At 39.4% G+C, this 18,168-nt stretch overlaps 1 protein-coding gene across 1 annotated transcript in view; it reads right to left on the reverse strand.

Annotated features, from left to right (window-relative positions):
- Positions 1-18,168, reverse strand: part of adamts3 (ADAM metallopeptidase with thrombospondin type 1 motif, 3) — a 139,284-nt gene that overhangs the window by 57,414 nt on the left and 63,702 nt on the right. The window contains exons 6-8 of the mRNA XM_056377414.1: positions 13,326-13,409; positions 10,728-10,884; positions 880-985 (exon numbers count right to left, since the gene is read on the reverse strand). Coding sequence (XP_056233389.1) covers positions 880-985; positions 10,728-10,884; positions 13,326-13,409 — 347 coding nt within the window. The remainder of the gene's footprint in view (positions 1-879; positions 986-10,727; positions 10,885-13,325; positions 13,410-18,168) is intronic.

Consider the following 18,168-nt stretch of genomic DNA (forward strand, 5'->3'; position numbering starts at 1 on the left):
TGCTCAGTTTGTTAGTAGAGACTAAGAAGCGTATTATTTTTCTGCAGTCAACAAGAAAATAACAAGAACTTTTGTGGGTCCTAAACAGGCGACAGGTGAAAGTAGTGCACAAATAGTGAGTGAATTTGGACGCAGCCTGTGTGTATCGCTGTTAATACATCCAAGCTTCATCCTTAATTTAGTCCTTTTTCCTGTTTCCTTGCTTGTTCTTTGACGCAAAAATGAGCAAGGCAAATTCAACCTGCACGTTTTGATGGTCACATTCCCGAAATTCCTTTCCATGCGATACGAGGGTTGCCTAGCAACGAGACTCTTATTCAGACTGAATCTCTATTCAGCGTGTTGCCATGCATTTTCTCAGTCAGTGAATAAATATAAATACTAATTTGTGATATTTCCTGTGGTCAGTCGTCGCAGGTTTAACGACAACTTCCCTTGTTGCGCTTCCCGCTCATGTGAGTGCGTGCGTATGATGCTTTTGTGAACTTTAGTTTAGAAGTGAAGCATGTTGCAGGAGATGTGGACTATGTGTGCGGACAGATAAACTGACAAACTATTACGAGCGTTGGCTGAGTCCTTGTGTTTTTTGACTTGCTCAATAAACAAACCATGAAATTCAATAAAGGCTACCATGTTTGTTGTGAAAGTGCTCAAGGCCAATCTCCTTAAAGGTCCCCAGTGTCACTTAATATAGAGATCACAAGGAGAAAAAAAATGCCCCAGGGAGATGTAACATGTGCAGCTGTGGTATAAAGCAGAAGGACAGTCATTTCCCCTCAACTACAAAGCAATGTCACCTTAGGAAGAGGAATGCGTATGTTGAGGAGCTTCCAACACCCTCACACACAAAGAAGAAACAACATAACAAGAGGAACCTACACATGTCCGGTCTCGTGAGCCACGACGAAGGCTGAGGAGAAGCCGTCCTCGTGGTTGAGGGTGCAGCTCCGCACAGGGTGGCACATTCCCGTCACTGGAGCATAACCTGACGGACACAAGGAGAGAGGGGGGAGGTTACCGTCACAGACTGTTAAATGAGAAATGTCAAGGGAAACTGACTTCTTTTAAATAAATAAAACTGTCCGAGATCTTGTTTGTGTCGACATAAGCAGCTGTACAAGAACTTTACAACATTGTAGTTTTGCTTGTGGTACAGAAAATTAAGTATCATATGGAGACCAGTGCTGACATATTAAACCTGTACCAACATTAAATACCCAAAGGTGAAAACGCAGCATGCACATAGCTTCAGGACAAAGTTGAACAATCTGAATTTTCACCACTTTATTCTGCACATGTTAACAAACACGCTAATGTTTCGGCCAAGTGGACTTCACCAGTAAAATAGCTAGTAAGGAAGGATGCATTCAAACTCTGATTTACAGAAAGCCCATGGAACCCCAAAATCATCCTCCCCAACAGCAACCACCCAGGCCATTTGAAACGAAACATACCAAAGGGACAGATCTCACGACTAAGGAGAAAAGGCTCAGTACTAGATGAATTCAAATGCAAAGTAGATGAGATGAAATCAAAATTCTATAAAAGAAATTTTCATATATCCATAATAAATGAAGCGTAAAACCATGCTGTAATATCTTCAAAGTTTGAGTTTCTTAATCTGAAGAAAGAATAACTTCCACAACTGAATTCAATCACTGTCAGAAACTTTGGGACATAATCGACAGACACTGGCACATCCTAAGTGAAGAACCATGAAATCACTAAATCCACCTCCTCCTATCAGTCTGACCACAATCAGAGACAACCTTGTACTTTTCAATCTACCAAACCTAATCATACTTTGTTTCATCTAAAAGGAAGCTTCAGATGTGGGAAGGGCAGTCATGACTGGGGAAGTAGAGCAGGTTGGCCACTAATCGGACGGTGGGTGGCTCGTTCCTCGGCCCCTCCAGTTCAAGTGTCCTTGGGCAAAATAATGAACCTGGTGATGTACCATTGGTGTGTGAGTGTGTGTGTGTGTGTGTGTGTTACAGAAGCACAATGTGTAGAACAAGTGCTGTATGAAGTGTGTGGATGGGTAGTGTAGTGTAGTGGAAAGCTCTTTGAGTGGTTGTTAAAAATTGGAGAGCTCTATATAAATGAAGCCCATTAATCACTGTAACTGTAACTGGTGAAAAGTTTCCTCATTAACTGCATCACAACATCTACAGCCAATCACTATCATGAAATCAAACACGGCTCCACAGCCACTCTGCACTTAATTGGATGTGAACATGTAACACCTCCAGCCAAAACTATACTCTGAGAGAGACGTACTGGATCGCAGTACTCAACACAATGACACCTGTTGGACTGAATGATGATCTCACTTTTAAATGCTTCCTCTGAACAAATTTAAAAAGAGAATGAAAATTGCAGAACCTGTAACCTCAGCTAGAATTGTTAACTTGTATAGGATTTACCACTTCACCTGCTTTTAATCATTGTCATAATATCAAGGAAAGATGTATATGGGACAGTAGAAACTCAATTACCATGTGACCCTTTAAAAGTGCTATTTGTAAGATTTCTCTGCCACCACACGTGGTTTCTTCTCAGGAACAGGTGGTGGTGATTTTCACTTGACAAGAGCATTGGCCATTATTTTCTTTAAAATACAAGAGGTTATAATTCGCCCTCTGAGTAGCGCTACATCTCCAGGGCAGATTGAAGGCTAAAGTGAGTCACTATTTGAAAGTGACGAGACGGGCTGGGGCTAGTTGGTTAGCATGCTAACTTCAGTAGAAGTTAACATTGGTGTTGCTTTCCACCTCTGGAAACAGCTGTTGGTGAGTAAAGGAATGAAGTTTGATGTTGAACTCGCAACATTTCTTCTAGACTGATAAGCTCACAGCTGTTATTGCTAATGTTAGCTATGTAGCAATAGGAAATCTTACAAATAGCTCCTTTAAGCCAATCACGTGCTAACTCTTGTATATAGATGACATGACTTCTATTTTCTATTTGAAAAAGTCTCATGTTTCATGTCACTGTTGACTTTTCAATCTTTAACCAAGATGACAGTTTTTCTCGACATGTCACCAAGTTCTTTAAGTTATTTAAAGATAATTATATAAAAGTGAATCATACTTCTGGCTGCCAGGAGAAGATACTGTCAAGAGAAAAACTAAAAAAATGTACGATATAAACATTTCCTTGTTATGCAGATAAAAGAAAACTGGAAGCAAGATTTTCCCTACAATTAATAATTTGTACTATTCTCCCAAAACAATGGAGGTGAAAAGAGTGTTATTGTGGTGATCAAAACACAGAAAAATGACTTCAACAGCTTGATTTTCCAAAAATATTGTTATTTTTACTTTGGATAATTAACAGACCGTGTTATCAGCAAATCTCAGTGACACTACTTATTCCCTAAGAAATAGTCTGTAATGTCTGTAGATCATCCGTAACCATGACACTGTTTCGGAAATACATGCTGCTGCTGAGTTTTTCAAATATAATTCTTCAATGCTTTGAGCCCCACAAAATAAATTGCATTCACCTCCAGAGTATTAAAGTGGAGGAACCTTTAAACAGGACAGATCCGTGTGTACGTTTGTGTGAACACGCTCTGTGTGTTTGGATGTGTCACACGTACATCATGATTGTGAAGATATAAGTGATGCGGAGCTGTGCTGCTCAACAGGAAACAGATATTACAAACATGGTAGGGCGGACACACACACACACACACACACACACACACACACACACACACACACACACACACACACACACACACACACACACACACACACACACACACACAGTTGGGGATTCAGGAGGGAAGGAAGGAAGTGTTGTTCCTTTTGTCAGCTTCATGATTATTAAACATTATTAAAATTCATATTTTCACTGTCCCACTACTTCCTGATACGCTTTCTTTGCAAGATGTTGCATCAGTCGCTGGGACCACATTGTTCACATCAGTAACTGAGGGTATGGAAGGAACAAACCTGAACTGTGCCAGAATTAGAATAAACACGTGTATCCTCATTTAGTCCTCCCTCTGTGCAGAGATTAATCTTGTTTGACATTATATTACTTCAAACCACAAATGCTGATATATTTTACAAGAAGTGAACCACACACTACCAGGCAAAGACAGACATCAGGGAGAATAGATTTTGGCACAGCACTGCTAATATACATTTGGCACAATGCCACTGATATTGCCCTGTCCTCATGTAAAAATAAATTCATTGATCATTTTGGACATCTATCTACAAATAACCATTTTCATTTTTGAATAAACTTTTGATGAGTTTCCTATCTACAGGGTGTTTGCTTGATGAAAACTTTTAACTGAAACAAATCTGTAAATGCAGTTAAACTTGGGCTTATCTTGTTTAGTTAAACTGAAGCTATTTATGCTTTTGTTGGCAGAGAATAAGAGAATTCTGTCAGATTTTCTGTACTGTCATTGGGAAAAAAATAGAAATCCCAAAACATCAAAATCTGCAATCAGACACAATCAGACACAACAGCAGCCGCGCATCAGCGGCAGTTCAAAGGATAGTAGCTGGGTGTCAGTCATGTGATCATGAATCCTCTGCACAGTATTTATTTTGTACTGTAAGAATGGTTTAGAGAAGTGTGCAGACCAATTGAATAACAACATGTTAGTGTCCGGGTTATCATACATGGAAACAACATGCAGACTCATGTGACTCAGAGTCAGAAGGTCTAATAATCATAAAATGAAAGTAAATATTGATAGTCCCTGATAAATATCTACAACCCAGGAACTTGGACGTTCCAGGAACACTCAGGCTCCCTGATCACACAGGCTTTTTTACACCAAAATTAAGGTGGAAATGTGTCCTTTTTAAATGCAGGTAAACCACTTAAAAGGGCGACTGACACCTTTCCCACTGTTAGAAAGGGTATCTGAAAGGTTTAAGGACAGACAGAAACTCATTGGAAAGGCCTTGATCACCTAAATGAAGTTAAGAAGATGTGTTGTCAATGAATGGTAAATGCCTTGCCTTAGTTTTTGTATCACTGATTATTCTCTTAAGAGCACACAACAAAGACAGACGCAAGAGTTGAGACACATGGTTTGAAGGCTGATGAAGTAAGAATAGTGTTGTCAACCCAAGATAAATGTTTCCTGACAAAACAGATGACCTTGGCTGTCAGAAGCACTCTGTACAGTACACTCGACGTATAGATGAATATGAATTCAAAGTTTTCAGGCAACTGCTTTTATCTTCAACTGAGACAAATGTGATCAAGATTTCACTCAGAATTCAAGACGAATCATAAGATTTTTCCCACTTATTTTGTTTTATATCTAATTAAGTGTCATGAGCATTTCCATGAATGGGTCGATCCCTGGGATTACAAAGATAGACGGGTAAACACTTATCTCAAGCCAGGGTCACAAATGAACAAAGGCTCTGAGCAAACGCATCCTTAAAAATCAATAAATGATGTGTGAAGGCAGCGTCTGCCACTAAAGACTAGGAAAATGCTGAGGTTTTAATTCACACAACACACAAATAAGCAGCGCCCTGCATACCTGCAGCCAGTATAAGCAGAAAACGCTCAACCAACACAGACCACAAATTCACATAAACGCCAAAGAATGCCAACGTCAAACAAACACATGTATTTCTCCTCAGCAAATGTCACAGGAGACCCAGGGAGTGAACACTAACATATTTCAGTATTTCATTTTATTAACTGGATATAAAGGATGCCAATTATGTGATTGTGTTATTGTGTTTTAAATAAAAGTATCGGAAATAGAGCTGATGTTTATGTTATGGCCACCAGCTATAATTAGCATAATTAGCATTAAACTTTATTTCTGAGATATGTTTTTTTGTCTTGAGTTCGGTGTGGCAGATGCCTTTTAAATATGTGATGCTGATGATCCTTAGTTGCTTGTTGCCACGAACTTTTGTTGCAACTGTGAACAAAAAGCTGCTGAATCTGACTGCAAATTTAATTAATTTGATTTAATGAATGCAGAAAAAACAAAAATCAAAGGCTCACAGACTATTGCACCAAAAAACAAAGCAATGTTTTTTTCTTGCAGTGTATGAGCCATTTGTTTGTTGTCTTTTGTTGGTTGTTTTTCAGCCAAGGACCTGTTCTATTTTTGGCTTAGGTGTGCGTGTCCAGTTTGATTTAATTAATGTATCAATAGCAGCTGCTTGTTGTCAACAGAGATTTATGGTGGTTAATTGGACATTTCTTACCCAAAATGCTCCTTGGTAGGCACGGATGATTTTTTTCTGTTTTTAATCACATTCTTTCAACCAACATTTGACTGATTGATCCGAGACAGATATTTTCTAACACAGGTGCTCATCTTTTGTACCGATGATTGAGCTTGGGGAGTTTCATGTCAATCCGAGATCTGGAAGTCCTCCAACTGCCACCCAGAACTGTTTAAGCAGAAAATGAATGTGACTTGACTTCCAGAGCCTGAAAAAGCTCCTCGCACTTTGAAACTATTATATATGTAGAAGCTCATTTTGTCAAGTTTTTCATTGAAAGCTTTCTCCACTTGACAGAGTGATGTATTTTCAAGCACATTCAGTCCATTTCAATAGATATTTCTCACCTCATAGCATGAGATGCCTCAACTGAGACAGCAGCTGAAAATGTTTAAAACATCACATCAGCTCTGCCTGTTTAGCAAAGCTGAAGTCGCAGCAGCCGACAAGTCCTCGTACATTAATGACAAAACAAGGAGGGGCGTTTTCTGACCTGTCGACCACATGGTTAACACGTCTCAGTCGTAATAAAAACCGGTTGTTTTAAGTTCGTCATACGACAAACGATGTGGGTTTTTCTCAGCTGTGTGAAGGAGTGAAGGGTATCTGATGTTAATTAACTGTTTAATGTGTGTAAGTAGATTCACTGAAGGCTTAGGAAACACAGGACCACAACCTACACAAAGGATGGAGCGGGAATAGGTTTTCTTTATTCCTATGTTTGTTTGATTGATTAGCTTTGCTATTTGGGGAAGGCAGAAGCGGCATTTCCATTCCACCTTTACCATCAACTGTTTCTATCAACCTCTTATTGTCTCTTCGCTGTCCGCGGGGTGAAATCTGGTCAGTATCTCTGTTTTCTTAAGCTTGTGCAAATGATTCCATTTCAAAACATGTCACACTCTAGCAGAGAGACTTAATGACATATTGCTTTACAGCATGGCTCTATGCACTTATCAAAATATAACAATGGCTCAAGGGAAGTACAAAGAAGTGATTGTAAGATGTTTTCCCCAGACAACACTGAAACAATTCAGCCTTTCACTAGCGGGAGTCCTACAGGAAGCCATGAAGCCAGTCACGTCTTAATGTCCTTGATGGCATCAAAGAAAACTGATGCTGCTCCGAGTGGGAATTGTCATGTTTGATTCACAACAAAAAAAGGCAGCAGCCATTGGTTGATTTCCCCCAATAGATTTAGCCTGAATTTGATGAAACACAGCAGCTAGACTATATATATCATAAAAAAAAACATTGTATTCACTCAAATGGTCTGACAGGAAGCGTGCCAAGAAAAATTCAATTAAACAAATCATTTTTCTCTTGACTTTTGGGAAATCACTGTTGGTTAGCTGTGGACGGAGGATGCACTTATCTGTTTTCGTGTGTCTTCTACTGCACTTGGAAAAGAAAGAAAGGGGGCTTCAAAAGATTTGGTTTTTGCACAGGAATAAGCACAGTGTCGAAAAATCTGTAAATGTAAAAGTATTCTGATGTGATGTCTTTTATTCCTAAAATCAAAGTGAAGCTGAAACTCAAACAGCACAAAAAAAGTACAGAAACAGCTTTCTGACTGTTTCCTGTTCTTCAGAAGGCTGCTATACAATCATGACCATTACATGTTCAATCACCGAAACATGTGGGTTTATTCTCTAGGGATCACAAAAATTTTGTGTTCTGCTGAGAGTCTGCACAAAATTGGTGGGCCGCCCAACTGACAGACAGATAATCTGATAATTTTACATATGTCAAGGAATTTTCTTCCTTTTACTGTTATTTTATTTTCTAGGCTTTACTCACACCCCAAGATTTCATAACAACCTCCCATTGTTGGACAAAGGTTCCCTGTGTACCCAAGGTCATCTAGACCTCTGAACATCCTAGATATTAGAGGTTTAGGGAAAAGCATAAGCTTAGACAGAACCGTCCAAACATAGTTGCAGTCAAGGATGAGTGAAGTGAGGCAAAGGGCAGGACACGTGTAATACTAATTCGCCGAGAACATGTGACAATGACCAGGCTTAAATGTCCAATAGAGTCTTCACACGTATAGGTTTAGACTATCATTTTGCTGTCTTTGTATTGCTCATCATTTTCTCCTCTGTGCCAAGCTTACAATAAATACTTCTGCCTGAGACATCTGAACTCCTGATGATTTTAAATATACTGTATAATGCACGTTCTTTCTGTACTGGAGACATTAAGTCCCAAAAGGCAAGAGAGGTGATAACCTTTTAAATTCACGACATGGTGTATTCTGACATGTATCTGTGATTCTGTACATCCAAATTAGAAATTACGATAAGTGAGGTAAAGGCTTTTGATGTTTCACACGAAAATATAACAACAGCATTGTGTTGTTACAATGAAAATCTTCACACTTAAACACTGCTTGTGTTTCTGTGTGCCGCTGCTTTATTTCAGTTACTATTAATAGCTGTGAAGCACTACACTGACAGTGCAGGTGTCAAAAACAAGCCTATACTGTACTGTGACTGACTGCAGGCAAGACGACGTTGCCTGAACGGTTTTAATCCTGTAGGTAAAATGTTTTGATGCAGGTTCGAACTCAGTTCAGTTTAGAGGGAACAGACACCGCGATGTCTCCTGCCTTTTAATAAGAGCAGAAGTCACAAGCTGATCTTCTCGCTGCTGCTGATGCTTCAATTCTCCTGGCAAAGTGAAATAGAGGCATCACTCACTGCACGTCGAAACACAAACACTGACCCTTTTCCATCTGTGCCAGACCTACTGGGAAGAGAATATCACTCATGGATCCTTTCAGTATTTTACCCAACTTAGTCTTTTACATACGAGGCAATAGTGAAGATGAAGAAGATAAAAGGCTTTGTCTGTATGGAAAATATAGGGCCATGTTGTTTTCAGTTACAGTATGCAGGCATGCACTCATTGCTAATTAGGCATGAAGGGAAGTGTCTCTGACACACTTCAGTGTGTTGCTCATGGGATCAGACCAAAGTCCTCAGCAGGGGGGCTACCTCACTGACTAAGAAGCTTTAATTCCATCTTTGATATCCTGCAAGCAGTTTTATAACATCAGAATTTAATCAAAATGGAAAACTCTTAGATCCAACAACCACTTATCAATGTCTGTTTTTTTGTTGGTCCACTGAAGTAAATATCTAAAAAATTAGGTACTTCATTACATCATGAAATCCTGTCCAGATGTTAAGCTCACTGATTCCCAGCATTGCCCCCAACCTGTGATATTATGGTATTAATGGTATAAATGCTGCCTACTAATGAAGAGCAACTCCATGTCTACAAGGTCAAATGAGAAGGTTCATGATTTTATGGTATGTATATATATATATATGGACACAATACTGAGGAACAGAGACATATCATGTCATATATACAATGTTGCTCATAAAGTTGGAATAAAATATTTTGCGGCAGCAATTTAGGTCCCTTTGGTGCTCAGACGAGATACAATCTGCTCTATACCCATGATATTCTGTGTTTCCTGTCATTCTGATCAAAGAGCAGCGTACACCTGATAAACATATCTTATTGCTATGATTATTAACAAAGCTTTTACCTGGACAAAGAAAGCAGCAGTAACGCTCAGCACCAAACATGAATGCATTCAATAAGTCTGAAAAAACGCGACTGTGTCAGTGAGTTCTGCCTCGGTCATGCTGCAGCTTATTAATTCCTTAGCTTTTGTCTCCAGAAAAAAGGAAGGAATTAGCAGATAAGCCAAAGCCAAAGCAAGATCCTTGGTTGCAAAATGAAAAAAAAATGCAGCTGCTGTTCACAGGGCCAAATAAAAAAAGTTGCGTCTTTAATAGTGTCAACTTGGGTCAGTTAGTTGCTCTTATTGTTTTCTGTTTGGCTGCTGTGGAGAAAATAAGAGCAGTGCAAGCAGTCAATATCTGAGATTCCAGGCTTTCCAGGTCTGCACCCACAAGAATCGAAATTAAGGAAAAGGTGTCAAATACTATATGAAGCACAAAAGGGCTTTGGGTTGTTAGGATCTGTCATGCTATTTGCACTTGATAGTGATGATAAAGGGCCTTATGATTGTTCAGCGCTTGATGTTTTTTTTGGAATCAGACAAAGGCTCTATGTTTTCAGCTTGAGCAACTGGGCAACAAAGGATTATTATCTGCACATAATACACAAATAAGAGCCGTGTCTGAAGCTTTCTTGAAAACAGCTTGTTAAATGTGCAATGTGAAATTTGCATGAGAGTTCACCTTTTAACACCGACCCAAGGTGTGTAATCCCTTAAAATGAATTGAGGGCAGTCTGAGCCTCTCATGGCTGTTAAGAATAAAACAAAGATTCAGTCCTGATTAAACAGTAGCAGATTTTACAAGACAGGATGCTTTGACTGCTGTGTATCATGATGGATAACCTGCTGTGCCTGCATTTGGATTAGCGATCCCAAGCAGGTCAAAATGCTGCAGGCAACAGTGCACTCTCAATTGAACCACAACAGCGTGTCCTCCGGGGGGCCCTTACCCTGCATCCCTGTGGGGCCGAAGCCTTGGCGAGTGAGGAAAATTGCATGGTCGTGGTGTTCGGCATGATCAGGGTCGCCTTTCTGCTGCACAAATGCCCAGCGGCACACATTCTCCAGGCTCCGTGATGGGTTCCCCCTCTCAATGAGGCTGATGGACTGACATGAAAGAGGGAGAGAGAGAATTGGTTACCGATGAACCCTGACTGTGTAAATGAACACATTAATATTCTGTCAGAAGTCTGAGATTGTACAGATTGTTAATCCTGACTGGTATGAGTAGTATTCTCCGTAGACACAGATTTAACATGATGTTTCTAGTGTGATAATAAGTGGAGAGCAAAAACTGAATTTCCTCTACACCATCTACAAAGCAAACATACTGCACATCACATGTATTGTTTATACTGCATATTACCTTCATTGTGAGTGCAAGTGTGTGAGCCTGCATTTTTACAGTGTGTGTGAAAGAGAGCGAGAGTGGCTGACCCCTGCAATCTGCATACATTTTCTTCCCTATTTAGCATCTCTGCTCCATTATTAATGGCTATGGATGTGTCACTAGCGTGCGCTGCCAGGCTGAAATAACCATTCCTCTGAAGCGATTATAAGCATGTGTCAGCAGCATGAGAACAAATGGCATCACTGCTAACAAATCTACGACATGTTTGGATTGAGTGCTGTGTGTCTGTAATTGGTATTATTCTGATTTTGCACATGCAGGATGGCAGATTATTAATAGCAGGCATGAGACAATTGGAGCAGGAGGACATTTAAAACAGATTAAAAATAAGGTTGAAATTGAAAGTAGATGATTTATTGCTCTATAGAAGTGTTGGTTCTTTTTCTGTGCACACGGGATGATTTCGCATTTTTACCAGACTGAGGCAGAAACATTGAAGCAACTTTCTTTTTCTCTTTGTTTGCTGTTACAGCCGTTGACGAAGGGATAAATCTTCACCTTAGGGTCAAAAGCTCTGTTCCCCCACAGCAAACACAGAGAATTGGTAGGCACAGACTTTCAGTGTGGTGAAGGGGGGTTAGCATTTGAGCTGCCCCAATGCAGCAACACATTCAACATGTTATCCATAAATGTTCTGCTTTATTCATGCCGACGCTCTGCCAGAGCTTCTGGAACATCCTGGTCATTGTTTAGGGAGATTTTTGCTGATAAGAGTCCGGCCAGTGGGCAGGAGAATATTCTCGTCAACATTAAGTGGTAAAATATATGAAATGTCAGCAACTGTTTCACAAAATGGGAAGTTATCACGGATCTTCATAGGTAAAATAATCAATTAATTCATCTGTCAACTGTGAACTATGAGTACATCTGTTCTTTACAAAGCTTAAAAGTTGCTATTAATCCTTTATTAATAATATTTCTTGTAAATGGTTTTATGAATGCAGGGCCAAAAGGGAACTGGGACAATGTTTGTTTGTCCTGTGTTAACCTCATAAACAGGTAGTTTTTGTTTGACAACAGGAGGACTAATTATTGTTCATCTATCAAGCAAAAATGTCAAACATCAACTGGTTAAAGCTTTCATGTGTGAAGATTTGCTGATTTTCCCTGTCTTTCATCACTGTCATTTAAATATCTTTGGGGTTTTTGGACACAACAAGTAATCTGAACATGTCAGGAGCAGTTAGTTTCATTTTAACAGTCTGTGAACAGCAGCACTATCATAGCGTTAGCTGAAATTATGACATCTACCATTTTGTCAGATCTGTGACAAAGCAAACAGAAGTAAGTATCTTTAATCACTGATTTTTTGATGCATCTAGCAAGATACGCTGTTTCATGGCACCTTTTTGTGAAATTTGAGATGTTAAATTCATTTTTCTATGACCACATTACTGCTAACAATGATACAGCAGCCATTACTCTAGGTCTCTGAGGCTAATATGTTGCAGTCTTCTGTTTACTGTTGGGCTATGTGTTGTAGTTCTGATGGGGATTGTTCTTCTTTCCCTGCTGATATTAAGCTGCTACATCGCACATGTATCACACACATTCGAGCTAACTTTTATTTGCTAACTGACTCTATTTATATGTTTACTAGATTAGTGTTAATAAAAGCTACCTTTTGTCTAAGTCTTTGTTTACTGTATTTCATTTTTCTGATTTCTAACCTCCATGATTAACTGTGTTGTGTTTTATCCAACACAGCACTTTCACAACTGCTTCCACTAAAGATTTTAAAGGCCATTTTCCATCTTTAACCTTGACTTGAAGTGTGTTTAGTGGTTCAATACTGTAGCCGTGCACCTGTTTACATAGGCAGAATTTTGATTCTGTGAAATTGTGATGGCAATTTTTTCTAAGCATTAGTTGATTGAAATAATTCATAGATTAATCAATGATGAAAAAAGTCAGTAGTTGCAGCCCTCTCATGGTGACTCAGACTTCAGTTGACTTCAGTGTGATGTGATCAAACCTTGTGGAGAAGCAATTTTCTGTCTCTCTTCTCCCACTCACTGAAAAATTGTACTCTGTGGTGCAAACGCTCTCACTGTCTGAGCTTCTGTCATTTTCAGTAATTTTCTGCATTTCAAAAGCAAGGCAGTTCAACACAAATGGAGGAACTATGAAAGCTCACCTTGGCATAGCCCAGCATGATCATCCTCACCAGAACCACATTGATGTGGACGCCCAGGGACTCGTCGTGGTAAATCTCATTCACCTGAGAAGCGGGGAGAAGAAGAAGGGTTACATGAAGCAAAAGACCATCTGTGTGATTTCTGTGAAAAACGGAAATTAAGGATAATAGGGATAAAACTAAAGTCAAAGTTTGTTGTTGTAGAAAAGCTAATATTAGCAAATAAAGGTTTCTATTCAATGGAGAAAATCTAGAGTTTGATCATTGTTTAAAATATTGTCATGCCTTTATGAATTATAATGGTTCATTTAAGAATACCATTGAGCTGCTTAAACAGGCCTCCAGTGCAATGTTAGTCATTTTCTGTAAATGTTTTCTGTGAATTACACTAGATCTGGGGCAGCTGGGAAGATGCACACTCTGTATCACAGTTAGGAAAAGATCTATTGGCTACTGGGTGAGGCTGTTAGAAGTAACTGAACTCAGTTGCATCGTAATGGGTCTTGCAGGTTAAGTAGATACTGGATGACTGTGGTTTGTCTCATCTCCTGACTCACACAAAAATGTAACAGCACTCACTGGTTGAAACCAACTGTTGAAAGATCAGTTCCTGCAAAAGTTTAAATTCTGTTTATGTAGAATTTAAACAAAAGCTCAAACAGGAGAGACATCTGTTGTGTGAAAACCAAAATTGCAGGCAGGCTACTTGTAATTTTAGCATCAGAATTCCTGCAGTCATTGGAAGATACCCAGGCTTAGACAGGAACCAGATGATTTGAGTTATCATATTCTAAAGAATGTCCTTCTTTCTTTAAGTTACATTGGTAGCCAGGGTTGTGCGTCATTGTTTTGTCCTTAGAGTTAGCTCTGTTTGTGCTCTATACCATGTGATCATGGTAGTGAGTCACACAAATCAAGAAAAAAAAAAAGGTCAGTAAGAGGACTTTCAGTAGCTCACACAAATAGCATTTCTTTTGAGGCATTTGCGTCACTGTTACATTACACCCCACATTTTGTTGATTCTGGTTTTCTACTTTCCACTCAGGATTGTAGGAGAGTGAGAGAAACAAACCACAAAGCCCTCTTTACAAATCACTCTGTGAATGACTGTAACTACAGACCTGTGCAACCACTATTTTGTGGCCTTCTGAGAGCCACTGAATACAGGAAGGAGGAACATCTTATAAACATGTTCTTGTTCCTCATAAGACATGGTTTGCCATACCAGAAGAATTTTAAAAAGAAGTCTAAACCAGTATACAGTGCCTGCAGTTTATGCACTCATACGTTTTCAGGAAAAAGGAGCTTTTAAATATACACAGCTATGCCACAATGTGTGAAAACTAGGGTCTTTATGATGAATGCAAACACATTGTGGATACAACACGGTTGGATTTGCTTCATGGGGTTGACTCAAATGTTTTTACATAATGCGTGGAAAAGCCTTTGAGATAATTGTGCCTTTACAATTATGAGAGTCTGTGGAGGAAAAAACACATGCACAGAGCTACAGAGACAGTAAGAGAGAAGCATGTGATTGTGGCTTTTTAGTATTCAGGCCATCGTTGCTCCCTGCAGCCTCAAAAGTAACGTAAGGAGTCCTGGGTAAATCAGTGAGCCCGGTCAGTGAAGGACTCTCCACAGGTAGCCAGACAAGATGTTTCAATTTGAGGGAAAACGTATAGCGGGCTTTTCAAGCTGTATTTAGCAGTTGTCACTCTGTTTTACACCCCAACACTATTATCTGCCTCAGCATGGTTGCGCTACACCCGTGATTGTCAGTGACTGAGTGAATGATGAAGTTACACTATTGGTCAGTTGGGCAACCTCCGAGGCTGAAAAATATGGCCAACATGGAAGCTTCAAAATTATTTGGCGTGAACAGTTTCTATGACATCATCAGTGGGTGTTTACAGCGGATCAAATAGTGACTGGGGCATTTATTTATTGAAATGCAGAAGGTACTATAACAGGCCTGCACAGTGAGGCAGGTCTTTATTTCTAATTCCCTCTTATTAATATATATGTAGAATTCCCGTTTGCCCTGTTAAAGTTACCCCATTACACATAAATACAAACATTTCCTGTTACTGTTTCAAAATAAAAGCCCTCTAGCATTTCAGTGGACAGAAGCCCTTATGCTCCTGAGACGAATATATTATTTTTTGTGATGACATCATGTTGTGCTAAAGTATTTTGAGATTATTTTTTATTAAATATGTTTTGGAATCGGCTGGCTGCGTGGCGCTGTCCAAGGTACTGAAAGGGTGATTTAATTCTGGCATGTTAAATTAGCATAATGTTTTTTTTTGTGTATAATTGCATCCCATATGTCAGCATGAGGAAAGGACAAGGTCCAGAATTCAGGTATCTGGGACATATTAAATGCACTGATGGATTTTCTGTTTAATTAACTCTAGTTCAGTTATCTACCTGAACATGCTGATGCTTATCAAACACATACCGTATGTTCACATCAGCAGAATAAAATTGAATGTGGTATTAAACCAGCTGATCAATGAGTGAGTGAATTAATTTTGTTTTTATTTCATTCAAAGAGGTGCCTGTCTCTGTGCAGCTGTAGCTGTCTTATCTTCATCCTCTCTAAATTCCTTCAGCTTGCAGTTAGTTAACAGTTTCAAATTTGGGGAAATACTAGCATGTAACTGTCCATAAAGTGACTTTTTACATTTCTGTTTGTGTGTAGATTAAACAAATGAAACACAACATGTTAATTAGTGAGATTTACAGTTGCCGTTATACACTGTTGCTCATAAAGTTGGAATAAAATATTTTTTTACCTCTTTCCATGAAATGATGGTGACAATATGATTTATTCTTGACAGATAAAGTGTATATCTTCTCCAAACTTTAGTGGTCAATCTCTTCCAAAGTGATTACTGATGCATTTAAATAGGAATAAATAGAGGATTGTGTCTGAAAACAAAATTATTTCAACTTTATGGGCAACCGTGTATATACTTTTGAACTTTGGACAAAGCCAGGTTGGCTGTTTCCCTCTTGCTGCCAGGCTTTATGCTAAGCTAGGCCTCCCAGCTTCAACTCCATAATCAATTAACAATAACTGAAAGTGATATAATATAATATAATATAATTATCATTTGAAGAGATTCCATGTTATCACATGACAAGACAAGGACAACATGTGTTTTACTGACAGCTGACCTTTAAAAGGCCCAGTGTGTGTGGTCGCCCGTCACTCTGTATTTAGTGCTGCTGTTTTGTCACTAACTGATTGACCGTACAATAAGCACCAATTGAATCAGTGAACGGATCAACATCTTGTCCAGACCTCTGACACATATGTAAGAGAAGACCTCATTAGCAACCAGGAGCAGTTGGACTGAAGCGACAGGCAGCATCACAGTGGGTCTCATTTTCTTTGGGCCACTGATTCCTCACTGAGTTTATTCGCCTCATTGCACAATATGTCAGTGTTCTCCACACAGGGTAGAGGAGATGGGAAAAAATATTCCAGCAACATATTACTACATGCAAAATTCGCCTCAAATTTTCTGGGTGCGGCGGCACTGGAGGAGCTGTGAAACAAACTCCAAACAATCTTGCTGAACATGACCCGAGCTACACATGATTTATGTTTCATTTAGAAAAAAAAGACAGATAAACGCTGCTCATCCTGAACCGGCATCCACTGGTGGGGCAGCTCTGCTCTGCTGGCAGGGGCTGCACTGTGTGCCTCCTCCTTCAGGGTGAGCTAAAATTACACCATATGTTATCTGTCTCCCACACACCTTTCTGCTTACTGTCAAAGGTTCGACGTTCTTGACACCGCAGCAACTTCTTAACAGATTACTCCATACATTTACAGTAGTATTTCCTCTTACTGTATGTGTTCATCCTCACATTTCATTTATCCAGCTCATGTTCACCGGCCCAGAGCTCAAAATGGCCACAATATATCACTGGGGAGGGAAGCGGGAAATTGATGGGGTTACCGATCAATACCACTAACTTGATTACTTCCCCAGCTGTCTGTCTCAAAACGGACTTTTTGTGTGGAATCACTTCAAGAAACTCTCAAGTGTCGCTTCATGTTGGAGCTTTGGTATTAAAACTTAGAATTCAGCATTTCATCACAGCTAAGCATCAAGCTTTGTCACTTGCTGTCTTCTCTGCTAATGAGATGCACAAGACTCGCATATAAATGAGAAGCTGCAGACACAAAACACTAAGTGTGTGTATGTGAGTCGGTTTTACTGTCAGTCAGTCCTGATGTGTCCGAACTTGACAGCTGAACCCTGAAAGTGGCAAAACTGACGGAAACAGCAGTTGATGAATGAAACAAACTTCAGGAGGGTTGAGGAGATGAAAGGCATGTGTGGGAGAGTGCAAAAGACAATCAGAGAAAGTGAGGATGACACCTCAACCTGAAAGAATTTAAGATTGAAGAGTTTTAGCCAAAGAAAGTAAAGGATTTAAACATCTTATACTTTTATGTTTTCACTAAATTAAAAGTTCTGTTCTGACAATGGACCATGGTCCTACTTTAAAACATGCTCAATTGAAGTATTACAATAATTACCTCTTGCACTGTATGTACTGTATGATGTGCCAAAAGTACATGGACACCTCTGACCGCATGCTTTTGGCTTTCCTTTGGTATTCCTTTACCTCCACTTGAGGGAATGCTTATTTCTACAAGAGCAGTTTATTCTATTATATTTTAGACAGATGTGGTCCTACAGTTTAAAGAATACCCTGTCCTGTTTCAACATGACAATTCCACCGTGTACGAAATGCAGTTAATAAAGAAATGGTTTTTCCCAGTTCGGTGTGGAAGAACGTGAATAGCCTGCAAAGA

This window comes from Seriola aureovittata, chromosome 5 (genome assembly GCF_021018895.1).
Source record: "Seriola aureovittata isolate HTS-2021-v1 ecotype China chromosome 5, ASM2101889v1, whole genome shotgun sequence".
NCBI lineage: Eukaryota > Metazoa > Chordata > Actinopteri > Carangiformes > Carangidae > Seriola > Seriola aureovittata.